General features: G+C 35.1%; 1 protein-coding gene across 3 annotated transcripts in view; it reads right to left on the bottom strand.

Moving 5' to 3' along the window:
* The window catches only part of HBS1L (HBS1 like translational GTPase), an 86,847-nt gene that overhangs the window by 61,644 nt on the left and 10,785 nt on the right, over positions 1–14,418 (bottom strand). The window contains exons 3-5 of one of the 3 annotated variants that reach the window (XM_047101646.1): positions 11,830–11,958; positions 11,137–11,331; positions 2,770–9,913 (exon numbers count right to left, since the gene is read on the bottom strand). In XM_047101646.1, coding sequence (XP_046957602.1) covers positions 8,442–9,913; positions 11,137–11,331; positions 11,830–11,958 — 1,796 coding nt within the window. In that variant the 3' untranslated portion in view covers positions 2,770–8,441. Of the gene's footprint in view, positions 1–2,769; positions 9,914–11,136; positions 11,332–11,829; positions 11,959–14,418 lie in introns of those variants that run through there. The other 2 variants (XM_047101645.1, XM_047101648.1) reach the window with 2 other exon arrangements.

The following is a 14,418-nucleotide window of genomic DNA, read 5'->3' as shown; positions in this document are numbered from 1 at the left end:
GGAACCCAGAAAATAACAATGATTCTAAAAGAACTCATGAGCAAATATAGTATCCACAGGAAAAATAGAACTACAGAGACTTAGGTAAATAAGACAGAATGTAAACAATGCGTATCAACTACAAAGCAGTGGGGAGAAATAAGGAAAAGGTGGAGCTAGGACTCCAATCTAACAATTTATTTCTCACAACAGAGAGACAGATCTGCAACTAAATGGTGGGTCCATGAGTATCTGTTATATTATTTTCTTAATTTTTCTGTGTTTGCAATCTCATAAATTAAAATTAACTTCTATAATAAAGAATTGAAAATGCATTTAAGTTAAATTAAATGTTCCACTCAGAAAGGCAGAGAAAAAAATGGAAAACAGATTAGATAATAAACAGATTACTCACAAACTAATGAAAAAAATATACCAGTAGAACTAATTATTAATCCAAGAGCCAATCTTTGGAGAATGAAACAAATTAAAAGTAATAAAATCAAGAGAAAACAAAGCTGGCAGAGGGGAAGAAGAAAGTAGAGGGGAGAAAACAAAATAAAAATGGAGGGGCACCTGGGTGACTCAACCAGTTGAGCCTCTGACTTTGGCTCAGGTCCTGATCTCACAGTTCGTGAGTTCGAGGCCTATACTGGGCTCACCGCTGTCCAAGTGGAGCCCGTTTCAGATCCTCTGTTTCCCTCTCTACCCTTCCCCCACTAGTGCTCTCTCTCTCTCTCTCTCTCTCTCTCTCAAAAATAAACATTAAAAAAAATTTTTTTAATAAAAAAATAAAAATGGATATTGGGGCACCTGGCTGGTTCAGTCGGAAGAGCATCAACTCTTGATCTTGGGGTCATAAGTTCCAGCCCCATGTAGGGCATAGAGATTACTTAAATAAAACTAAAAAAAAAATAAATAAATAAGAATGGAGATTTAACTAAATATAAAAGAATCTAAAAAAATAATGACAATGTTTGCTATAATGCTAAACAAATACACCTGAATGAAATGGATGGTTTTCTAAGAAAAATAAAACATTCAAACTGACTCTAGAACATTTCTCTATTGAAAAAGATAAATCCTTTGATGACACAAATAATTTCAATGCTCTTTAAATTACTTAAGGGTAAAGAAAAACTCTTCTCTATAAAAGCATCACAAAGAGGGACGCCTGGGTGGCTCAGTTGGTTAAGGGACTGACTTAGGCTCAAGTCATGATCTCCACTTTTGAGTTTGAGCCCAACATCAGGCTCTGCCGAACCCACTTTGGATCCTGTTTCCCCTCTCTCTGCCCTCCCCTGCTCATCCTTGCTCTCTCTCAAAAATAAACATTTAAAAAATTAAAAAAAAAAACGCATCACAAAGAGAAATCAAAACCTGAAAGAACACACACATATACACAAGTGTAAATTAAATTTGCGAATAGATGGAATAGCCATCAACAGAATATTAGCAAATAAAATCCATCATATTAAAAGAATAAACTACCATGATCAACTAGGATTGTTCCATATTATGTCTACTAGAAAATCTATTAAAATTGTAATGTTTCATGTTTAATAATGTAATGTCTAAAGCCTTTTGCCTTTGATAAAGACAATATATTTTCTCCAAACATTTTTGAAAACATTAAATATCTCAATAAAAATTAGAACTGGATTTTTTCCCCCAGATAATTTGACCAGCTTGTTTCTAAAGCTCATGTGGAAAAAAAAAAAAACCAAGAGAGATAACTCAGGAAAACTACGAAAAAGGAAAGAAGAAACAAGACAGCCTACAAACATTAAAACCAAATCAAAATTGTGTAAGAATTACCACGGTAACTAACGATCTGGTACTGGCATAAAACAAGACAAAGAAATGGAAGAGCACAGAGTCCCAAAATATAGAGAGATAGGAAAGAATTTAGTGTATGTCAAAGACGGCAGGTTCAAATCAGGTTAAAAGAGAAAAGGGACATGTAATTAAACAAAAGGTACTGTGACAAATCCAACTGCTGGAAAGACAAAAGATGCTGGTGAATAAACTGCATTCCTAGTTTCCTCCGTAATGGCAGCTAGATCAAAGAGTAAAAGGTATTAGAAAAGAAAAAGAAAAGAAGAGAACAGAAAAGAAAATCTGTCAAATGTATTAGAAAAAACGAATGATTTTTTAAAAAATTATCTTTTGCTGGAACAGAACTTTCAAACAAAAACCTTTAAGAGAAAAGATTGACGCATTTCAATACACGAAAATCAAAATTCTATCTTATAAAAACAAGCTGGTAATCGGAAAACAGTATTTTCCAGGCATACAACAAAGGACTAATGTTTTTTTTTTTTTACTTTTAAGTACATGTACACATATATATACAATACATACATTGTATATATACACACACAAAAAGTCATTATGAAAGACAACGAGCAGAAAAATGGGTAAAGATTAAAAGTAGACAGTTCCAAGAAAAAGAAATACAAACAGATTTAAATATACGATAAAGCAGTTAGCCTCACTCTATTAAAAACATATAAATAAATGAAAAAAATATTTTCTAATGATCAGGTTGGTGTAATACCAGAAAGAGTAATAACCATATCTGTGAGAATCTGCACAGAAATACTCAGAAACCTGTGAGAAAGGAAATTAGTACAATCTCTGTTAAAGATAATTAGGCAGCATCTATCAAAAATCTAAAGTATATATTTTTTGGCCCAGAAATTCAACTTCTAAAAATGTAGGGTGTTCATTTTGGGGTCATTAGTGATAGCAACTGAAAACACTTAAAATGTTTATCAACAAGGGCTATTTAATGTACCACCACATTAAGAAATCCTACACAGCTTCTGAAAAGAATGAGATTGATCTCTGTATAAACAGTAAAGTCTGCAAAAGGCTTTGACAACTGGTACAGACATAGAAGTGTTACAGCATCTTCCCATTTGTCTAAATATATACATGCAGGTTCACATAGTGATATGCAAGTAAAGTTTCTAGAAGAATAATACAAAAGAAACGATTTGTTTACAGATTTATTTACAGCTTCCTGTAGGGAACAAGACTGTGGGAGTGAGACTCACTTTCTACTTTAAACCCTTGTCTACATTTATGTGCCAGACATACTCTAAGCTGAAGAGACATCAGTGAACACATAAAATACCTGCCCCCATAGAAGCTGCGTGGGGGCCATGGGGAGCAGTAGGGAGACAGGTAATAAAAATAACTGTGTATGCACACACAATGTCAGATGATTTAAGTGCTGTGAGGGACAATTCAACAGGACCACAAGGGAAAGGGACTATATGTACAGAGGGGTATAATTTTACATGGAGAGGTAATAAAAGGAATGCAATGAACTAGGGTGCCTACGAAGGTTCCCCTCCCCGGGACTGGGAGTGAAGTGATATATAAACTACAACATGAAGGATGATCAGCCAGGAGAAATGGGGGTGGTGGTAGGGGCAAAGCAGTATACAGAAGCAGAGGAAACTCAGGTAGGTTTGTTCTGGGGGGGGGGGAGGGAAGAGAGAGAGGGCGCACAAAACAGAAGTCTTATAAAATAATTTAAAAGGTTTATACAGAGGGCAGAATATTAGAGCTTCATTTTAGAAAAGTTACTCTGGTTGTAATGTAGAAAGTGTTTTGGGCAAAATAAAATGAGAGGTAAAGAAACCAGTTCATTTTTCAGTAATTTTGCTCAAAACTAATGGCCTTTTAAGAGGTAAACTGGCAATAATGATGGAGAACAGTGGGGTCAAAAAATGTACAATGCCTCCTCGTTATTGACGGTTTCCATATTTAGAAACTCACCTATTCACTAAAGTTTATTGGTAACCCCCAAATCACTATTTATGGCACTTTTGCAATCACTCCCAGACAAATGCAGAGAAGCAAAAAATCTGAGTCACCCAACATGCACATTCCCTGCTGGGTCAAAAGGTGATAGATACCCTGCCTTCTTGTTTTGGCTTTTACACCACAAACAAGTATCCTTTTTATGATCTATTTTGTGTCACATTTTTCACACTGTGATTTTAGTTGGCTACTTTGCTGTTTAAAATGGTCCCCATGAGTAGTGCTAAAGCACTGCCTAGCGTCCCTAAGTACAAGGCAGCTGTGATGTGCCTTATAAATAAAAGCCATGTGTTGGATAAGCTTTGTACAGGCCTGAGTTATAGAGCTACTGGCTGTGAGTTCAATGTTAATGAATTAATGATATGGAAATAATACATTTTAAACAAATGTCTTTTAATAGATACATAAAGTAAGGTTACATACTGACTGACAAAAATGTTGTGACCAGAAGATGAAAGGAACCTAACCCTGTATTTCCTGTAAGAGCAATGCTTCAGCATTTGAGAAGTCAGTGTTGGCATACTGCACTCAGCGTTCACTAATTTGTGATTTTATACAATGTAACTACCACAAATAACGACAATCAACTGTATATACACAGATGTTTTTACTTATTTGTAAAGCAGGAAAAATAGGACCGGTAATCGATTGTAAGTAAATGAGGGAGAGAAATCAAGGACCATGTTAGCTAGGTTTCTGGGTTAAGCAACTGGAAGACAGAGATACTACTAAGAAAAATAGGAAACAGAGGAGGCAGCAGCTTAGATCAGGAGGGCAAAGATGTCAGCTTTGGAGAGTGTAAAGACGTAACTGCCACACTACAATCAATATAATTATGTGTTTAAGTACCCACAACCCCCCTCCCATCTGAGGTTAACAATCATTGCTTTGTTCACCTTGTGATATCTCTTGCAACTAAAATGATGTGATGTTTTCCTTTCGGTCATATAATATAAACCAGGCACGTCAACATCAGAAATGGGCACTCTGTCAGTTCTTTCCCCTTCTACTTCCATCCTTGCAATTACAATATCCATATTCGTTATAACCTATACTTTAATAGGATTTCTATGTTAAGTCCTCAAAAGTAAATACATATGAAATTTTACCTTTTGGAAAGCAAGAATTTGAAATGGCAAATATCTTAGAGGAAATTCTTTACATACAGGTAGTTCTTTTTTTTTTTTTTAATTTGTTTACATAAATTATTAAAATTGCATCCTGAAGGCTCAAGCTTATCTAAAAATCCCTATAGATAAACTGTGTTGTTTTCTTACTTAATTTTGGAGAACCTCAGAATTGTAATTTATTTCAACGTCGCTTTTACAAAAATGTATATATACACTCAAAATGACATCTTTTACACCCTAAAAATTAAAAATACAATGTATAATTGCATATACTGAGTCTCATATAATTTTAAAAGAAAACTAGTAAAGAAATTACTATCAATCCTTCCCTGTTTAGTCAACATTCTCTGTTCACACAAGTAATAGAAAACAATTTTTAGGCTACTACAAATCTGACTCTATAAGCAAATACATACTTGTAGGAATACAAGACAAAAAAACTTGTTGATACACAGTTCTTCCTCCATGTATAACTGTGCACTTGTTTATTTGTAGTGGTCCACATATAAATCCAGGATCAATTTAAAAGGTAAATAATCACATACGAACCCATTATCTTCTCTTAACTGTGTTTATCTTAACAGTGCTTCCCTTTACATACAAAGAAAAGCACTATACTGGTTTTATCTCTGATGTGAAAATCAGTTGTATGACCTCCCACCGAACACTAAAAACAAAATACAACACACTTGGGCTATTTATTACTATTTATATGAGAAGACAAAAGGATGAAAGGAAAGTTCAAGAAAGAAGAATTAAAAGCCAAAGGAGGGAAGGAGGTTGGAATGCCGATTATTAAACTGGAAATAGGAAAAAAGTAAAACAAAAAAGAAAAGTTAAGCAAAGTGTTCTGTAAGGAAGTGAAACCCTAGTTCTTGTCAATTAATGGAAAGAAGAATCATAACCAAAAGAGCCAACCAAAGACTTGAGAATGCAAAAGGACAAAACATCCATGAACATTAGATCATTTAAGGACAAAAAACGTGACCAAAACTAGTAATTTTAAATATCTTTTGTATTTTGTATCATTTAGAACATAATTACAACATTATATCTATTCCTAAAGTAAAATTTTAATGCACTTGATCATAATGCAAATAAAAATGACTTTGCACTACAAAACTGGTATTAGAATTGGAAAATAAATCAAAACACTTAGCATACCTGAGCTACCAAACAGCAGTCAAAAACGGGCAGTTGGTGCAGAGTACGCATTTAGTGCGAGCAAATCATCGTCACTGAGGTGTATCCATAAACAGGCACCGGTCGCTTTATCAAGGGCCAAAGGCCAAGGGTGGAAAGGGCAAAGGGTCTTCTCGGCTCCACTCTGAATCTCAGAGACTGACAATTCCTTACTCAACAAAGCCAAGTACATGTCATGTACTTGCCTGATGGACCAGGAGCCATGACAATGGCAGGGAGACCTATTTAAAAATTGTTGCCTTTCCTATCATCCTGCAATATAGGATTGTCCCTAAAGAAATAATCTTATAAATGGTAGTTACAATCCTAATGAGCCAACAAAGGGAAATCTAGTTCACTACAAAATCTACTTTTAATGGCTTAAAAGTATTACATTTCCACTTGAAAATCTGTTCTAAAAGATGGTAAAATAATAGTACCACTGTTCAACTTTAATATGAGTTACATAAATATTTGTGGATTCACGTGCAAAGTGGGTACACTTGCATTAACACTTAATCTATCAGGAGTTTTGTCAGTTCCAAACTCATAGAATACAATTCACTTCTAAGTTGGAGAGGGCCCACATATAAATCTAGTTGATGAGTCATACACTAATTTTGCAAAAGTACTAAAATGTTTCGTCAAGGTATAAGACTAGGAAAACAAAATCAGCAGTTGGGGCAATTTAAACTTTAAAACTGACCATAAAATATAACCTAATTTATATCATCTCGTAAGCATCAGTATGATATACACTGAAATACACAATTAAAAACAAAACCTGAAGGCATCACAAAAAAAAGTGTTTGGTCAAGAATAAGGAAAACATAATTCTAGCTTAAGATTTCCCACCAAAACAGTGGATATAAAAACATCATACACAGCTAAAAATATTGGAATGTCATTCTGAAAATAAACTGAAACAAGAAATACAAAAAAGAAAAATTATAAAAAGCACTCTGAAGTAGCTGCCAGAGAAAGTAGGTCTTTACTAGGAAAAGGCCAGCCATTTTATTTTCACTAAGAACTAACATTTTAGATCCTATTTTTTTCTGCAAGAAATACTAATGATACAGTATCAGCATCCTCTTATGCAAGACTATAATTCCTAATTAGCAATTTTCCTTGGTATTTCTGATTACGAGAAACTATAAAATATAAATTCACATTGGTCAGGTGCTATCCTCAGCATTAGTAATTCTTTCCGTTCTATTGAGTCCTTCCCCCAAGGCAATAGTTCTCAAGTAAAAGTAACACATCAAAATCACCTGGGGACTTGTTTAAAAATACACAGTCCCAAAATGTCATCCCTCTGAGACTAACTGACCATGTCTGGATTGAAGCCACGGCATCTGTTCTGAAAAAAATTCCCCTAGCGATTCTGATTGCTAGTTGAGGACCACTGCTTTCAGGGATGAATTACATACTTGTTCTACTGCCTAGAAGAGCTCGGATTTGGTCTGACACTGCTGAAACTTGGTCACGGTAGCACATACACTGTCAGTATCAGAGGAAAACACATTTTATTACTTACATAAGAAAAAGCTAAAGAGATCTGATAAAATTATCTGTTCAAACAGCATGCAACCATACTTGAAAACACTTTCTATATATTTATTTCAAAGTGTGCATTTAGGACAAATGGTTTCGAAAATGTATAAAAATAATTTATGTACTAATCCAACTTCAATATGTACATGGTCCCTTAAAGGATTTTCATTTTATTATCATCAAAAATGTATTTCAACAACCTCCACAGTATTCTTAAAAGTCAGGAATTTTAAAATTTTCTAATAGAAAAATTTTATCCACCTACAGAAAAATAATGAATGGGAATGATATCACTAATATTTTAAAATATAATTATGTCTCACCTATGCTATGCCACATATCAGAAGAAAAATCTTTATCTCTAAACTAGAATAATCCCAAGTGGCATTTTCATTTAAGAATGAAGCACAAAAATGTTTTACAAAAGAAAGGTCTCATTGTAAAAACTTATAAAGTTGAGTGCTTCAAACAAAAATATCTGAGGTTTGATTTCACAATATCAAGTTTCCATATGCATTTTGTAAACATATACACCCACTTTAGGCTATCAACTTAAATAAAGCCAGTTATCACTAAAAGAAAATATAGTAAAAAAAAAAGTTTTTTTCAGTGCAAAAATACATTATCAACTAAAGTTATCAACTGACTTAAGACAATTTTAATATAAAACCACAACTCTCATCCCATAATATACAGTAATCCTATAAAGATTTTAAATTAAAACAAAAACTCTACAACAGTTATCAAGTTCTCCTGTTACTATTCTCTAGTGAAAGCTTTCTTCTGATTAGCTTTTACAATGTCATCAGGAGATGCTGATTTGAAGTCAAATGGTGTTATTGCTATAAGAGGACTTATTTCTTTGTCCTTTATGTCTTGAACTTGTCTACTATAAAGAAAAGTCTTATAGAGGTCAAGGGTGCGTCGCTTGCAGCTTTTCAATGGGTAACGAAGACACAGTGTAGAAGCAAAAGCTGAAGGTCTAGCAGCAAGAGCCTTGGTCCAAGAGAGAGAAAAAGGTGGGTTCCTAGTCAAAGAGCCTTTATTGGTTCTCTTATTATCCTTAGCAGAATTGAAATTTTTCCCTAACTTCGAATTTAAAACTTTAGTTCCTGATGTTGGAGCAACTGATTGGTCTGCTACATGTTTTGGAACAAAATCAGGGGTTTTTATAAGGACACTAAGATCAATATTTGAATCTATTCCAGGTGAACTCATTTCAGATACACTGAGCTTAAAGGAATCCTTCTTAAACTGAGAGCTGTCTACATCAATTGTTTCTGCAATCAAATCAGAAAGTGACAAATTCTCAAGGTCTCTTGTAGGAGAAGCTTTACAAAATGCCAAAGACGACAGAGATCCTGTTAACTCTGATATTCCAGTCGAAGATGGATACCGATCTGCTAGCCTTGACAAGGGAAAAGATCCCAAACTGAGATCTGTGAAACTGGCAGATGACTGGTTACAAAGATCAGATAAAGTAAAGCACTGGCTTGGATTATTTTCTTTGTGTTCCTGAAACAGTTCAGCTAGGGATGGACGTTCACACCCGGCAAACTGCGGACTGTCATCTTTTAAAATGTAATTCTTGGCACTCTGTTCAACTGAAGAAACACTTCCAACTTCAGTCATTTTACTAGTATTTAAATTATCATGAGCTATATTTTCCAATGAGCTAGTTAAGAGCAAAGGACTATTTAAATTTCCTAAGTTGTTTTCTACTGGAATGTTATGGATAGCAGGAAGTGAATTATTCTGAATACATAAAGAGTTACTAGGCGTTGAGCTCTTTATCATTAAGGACTTTAAATCTGGTATTTCTTTGAATGCAGAATCATCTTTGGAAACACATTCCGATTCATGAGGTCTAAACAGATCAGCACCTAGATTCTTTGAAAACAGACTTTCCAGACCATCCGTGGATGATAATCTGACTGACGGCTGACTTTTACAAGAATCTCTTGGCGCATCATCAATGAGGTCAGCTAGCGAAAGCTCTTTTGTTAACTTACATGATTCTAGTTTCTTTTCACTTTTAGGTCTGTCAGGTTTCTTTTTTTTATGGAGTAAATAGTGACTTGGTACAACTGAGGAATTATGATATAATCCATATTTTGCTAGTGGGCCAGAAAAATCAGAGGGTTTGCTACTACAATCCAAATGGTTTGCGGATTGAGGACAAGAGCTTTGAACATTATCAGCTGAAACTTGAGAGGAAGATAATAAGACTCCTTACCTTACAAAAGCCATTAATTTTCAGATGAATAGGTTGACATATGCAGAAGACAGTCACAGCAACCAAAAGGAAACATGAAATGAGGCATTTAATTACTAAATGTTTCTTCTGATTACAGCATGAATAAAGCGATCAAATATTTGATCATTATTTAATAAGTGAACACTCTAAAAAAAACAATAAAGGAATTTTACCTTCCTTTAACCATCTACAGTGACCTTCATACTTTGTTCACTAATATATACAAATGTAAATATCAAGTTAGTCAATATTCTACTTTTCACAAATTTTATAATGTGAAGTTTTAATGTACTTAAATTATCATCATGGTTATCTCAAATTCAAAACAATTAAAAGACCAATGAAAAGAACTAGGTTTATCTTCTCCTATATTTTTAATGTGTTAAAAACAAGCAAACAAATAACATCCTGTCATCTCTGGGATAAACTATTAATAAAGATGAAATATTAAAGACTCATTTTCATAGGGTCAGTTACAAGTGCCTCCACATCAAATATTTTTTTTAATTTAAATAGATAATAAAACCCATCCTTGTTTCATAGTAACAGATTGCATACGACTTTGATGTGGTCAAAAATCTAGTCCTCAGGTTACAGGAAATACCAGCCCAGTTAATAAATCACCATGGTCGTACTGACAGATACCATACCAATTATTACAGAGGTACCTCAGTTCCCTTCTTATGCCAATTAAATTTCCAAGCTTAACCCCAAATTCTATAAATTTAAAATTAAAGATCTGGCTTTGAAATGAAACAGTAGTATGATACTTATGATATTTCAATAAAACTAACATATTTATAAATACTATAAAAATAAAGGGATTTCTGTAATTAATCGTCTGGCTATTAATTTCCACCTCCTGACCCATTAGAGTTAGAAAAACAACAATAATTAAAAAGCTCTCTAAGCTACTGACAAGAAGCAACAAGTGGCTTGTTTTTGTCTGATTTTATTTCCCCTATATCCTGCTAGTTACAAAACAAAGGGAAATTATGAAAAAACAAGCTGTAACAGAGGGAAGAAAACAAAGCACTCAGCTTAAAAATTCACAAAGTGGAAAATCAATTGATGAAAATCAGGATTACTGTAACATGCAAAATGTTCCGCCCATATTTCTTAACAGCCTGAGCAAATCAGTGCCTCTTTTAAAACATTAGCTGTAAAACCACTAAAGGAGAACAAGGAAAAGCATACCTTTCGCAGTCTTCCCTGTGGATGCTGCTCCCTCACTCTTGACCTTCAAATTCTGCATTTTATCTTGCTCCAGAACCAGTGACAAGGCCTTCTGCACATCAAACTTGTTCTTCAGAACTGCTTCGACCAATATGTCATCTGGCACGGCATCTCCAAGTGCCTCTCTCATGTGATCAAGGCATGAATAAAGACGAGCTAGAACAGAAAATAATTAAAAGGCTGTACTTAAATGGTGCCATGGAAGAACACTCAATCTTGAAAACTAAAAAAAGGAATTTGAAACTATATTAGGATGTACAACTCTCCTCTTTCCTTGGCAAAAATTATTTATAATGATTATATTTTTATCCACAATATATCTCTTTCCCTATTAGAGCTTATGAAATAATAAATATTGGTACAAGAAAACAAATCACTGAAGTTTCTCTCCTGAAGAGATAAAACAAAGATCTCAGTCAAAAATTCCAGTTAAATAGCCACACAACCAATGTTTCAGCCATACAGTTAAACATACATTCCTCATAAAATATACTTAATAAAATGTAAATTTCCCTTGAGGAGACAAGATATATTTGTACCATTCCTTCCCACCATCACTATCATGAACAATCACAATAAAACTGAAAAATTCTGGTATACCAATTACCAATCATTTTCAAACACGAAGCACGGATAAACTACTTTTTACTATACCTTGATCAATTCCACTTAGCTGATGGTTCAAAAAAGAATTGGAGGACTCTTTCAGATCTTCGTAATCATATTCTTCTACAGGCTCAACAAGTGAAGGTTTGTCACGTCGCGAGTAAATAAACTGAGCAGCTAGAACAGAAAATGATGGAAGAATGCTGTAGCACAGCCACTTTCCAATAAGTCTTTTTTTTTTTTAAGTGAAAATAAAAACAAAAGATGCTGACCAACCACCTACAGCCATTTACCCACATTCTGTAGTAATAGCTAAAAACAAAACAGGGACAAAACACACCATACTCCAAATCCTGCTCAGATGTCCTTACTAACTACTCACTGGCCTCTACGATCATCCTCCTTTTTATCTCCAAAACCTTCACCGAGCTGACTCGCCACAGTTTTCAAACACTACCTTTCCTAACACCTTATCCCTGCCTACCACCCCATCTTCCCTGCCATATACTCTTCTTTGGAACAAATATTTCAAACCACATACCAAACTTGCTTATTTGTACAATTAAGAAAATACTAAAGGGGTGCCTGGGTGGCTCAGTCAGTTAAGCGTCCAACTTCAGCCAGGTCATGATCTCACAGCTCGTGGGTTCAAGCCCCGCGTCAGGCTCTGTGCTGATGGCTCAGAACCTGGAGCCTGCTTTGGATTCTGTGTCTCCCTCTCTCTCTGCCCCTCCCCACTCATGCTCTGTCTCTCTCTCTCTCTCAAAAATAAACATTAAAAATATTTTTTAAATAAAAATTAAAAAGAAAATACTAAAAACTTAATTTTCACTTTCTGAGAATTGCTAATTTTGTCTGAACCCAACAGTTGATCAAAATCATAGACCTTAATTTTTGAAAACCTCCTTTCAATCACGCATTGTCTACACTGCATAATAGCATCACATACCTAACTCTGACTTTCAGATATCAGCCTGTGCCATTCTATAGCACTCAGTGTCATCCCTCAGTGTGTAACTGGTATTGTATATTTCATTAAAAGGAGGAAAGCCAAAGTATGAAAGTGTCAATATATGTCTGCGTATCATCAACCAAATATAAGTGAACAAAGAAGAAAAATCATCATGAACGCCCCCAGGGCTGACTCTTCCACCTCAGGTGGATGCCCACTGACCTCAATTCCTGCAGCTTGTGTTCAATTGTGAAGAAATATAATTAAAGAATAAGTTAAGAAAGATAGAAAGTTACAAAGACAGAGGGTAGAAATACAGTATTCTACATGCAAAGTGTTCCTAGGGATTTTACAGTATTTAGCTTTCTGGAAGAGCACATAACACTTAAGTCTACTGCTTAGTGTTCCCACATTGAACCTTTGTGCATGTTTTCAGGAAGGCATGACCTATGAAAGAAAGAGAAACTAACCATAAAGTCTATAACCAATGCATATAAATAATGCACATACAAACACTAGATAATGCTATGGCTTATGTGTAATACCCCTACTCAGAGGGCTGTGGCATAAGTGCTATCTATTCATAGACTATATAAACGATGGCCTTAGAGATTAGTAGTAAAAGCAAAGAAAAAAAACGTAATGATGCATTTTAAGAGCCAAATGAGTAGTACAGATGAGTGCTACAGAGGCACAGTCACTGAAGACTGGCGCGATTATACAAAATGAGGTAAGAACATCAGAAAAACTGAGGAGCAGGTGGAAGACACCTGGGACAAAGAGAACAAGTAATGGGCGCCTGGGTGGCGCAGTCGGTTAAGCGTCCGACTTCAGCCAGGTCACGATCTCGCGGTCTGTGAGTTCGAGCCCCGTGTCAGGCTCTGGGCTGATGGCTCAGAGCCTGGAGCCTGTTTCCGATTCTGTGTCTCCCTCTCTCTCTGCCCCTCCCCCGTTCATGCTCTGTCTCTCTCTGTCCCAAAAATAAACAAACATTGAGAAAAGAAATTTAAAAAAAAAAATAAAATAAAAAAAAAAAAAGAGAACAAGTAAGAGAGAGAGTACGGCTATTCTGCCATACTGCGTGTTTCCTTAACACAACCTACTCACACCAAATGGTAAACAGGAGAACGATGAGGGTAAAACATCCAAGTTGCTTTGGTTATGAGATTTTGCCCCCACTTCGATGTTTTGCATCATCACCTAAAAGCAGCAGGTACAAAGTAACGTCTGCCACAGCTTACACCATAACTGTGACCGTACCATAAAGCCAGAGCGCGCCACATTCTTCCTCTAGGCTCAGTTTGGAGGACCTGTGACTTGTTTTGTGCATGCCTTCCGCTTCTTGACTCTCCGAGATCTGTGAGCATTTTGCCTTTGCAACATGACTTGTTAGTTTAATTATTTCTCACATTTCTGTTAAGCTTTTACCTTTTTTAAAAATTTAAAGTTTTATAGTTACTGGAATATTTCTTTATTAGGAAGTTAAGGTATCTTTTCAAATATGCAAGCATTTTCATTACTGTTTTTGCAGTACTTTACAGGCTGAGTGATCTGTCACGATCCTATTTTTTCCCAGTTCTGTTATTTTTTGTATACAATTCTGAAGACCCTAAGGTTTTCAAAAAATACACATATTAGAGGCGCCTGGGTGGCTCAGTTGGTTAAGCGTCTGACTTCCGCTCAGG

The sequence above is a fragment of the Lynx rufus genome, unplaced genomic scaffold (assembly GCF_022079265.1).
Source record: "Lynx rufus isolate CCGP_SWC_20201006 ecotype Redwood Valley unplaced genomic scaffold, mLynRuf1.p SCAF_6, whole genome shotgun sequence".
NCBI lineage: Eukaryota > Metazoa > Chordata > Mammalia > Carnivora > Felidae > Lynx > Lynx rufus.
The sequence above is the reverse complement of the archived record's forward strand: the minus strand, read 5'-3'. Positions and strand labels throughout refer to the sequence as shown.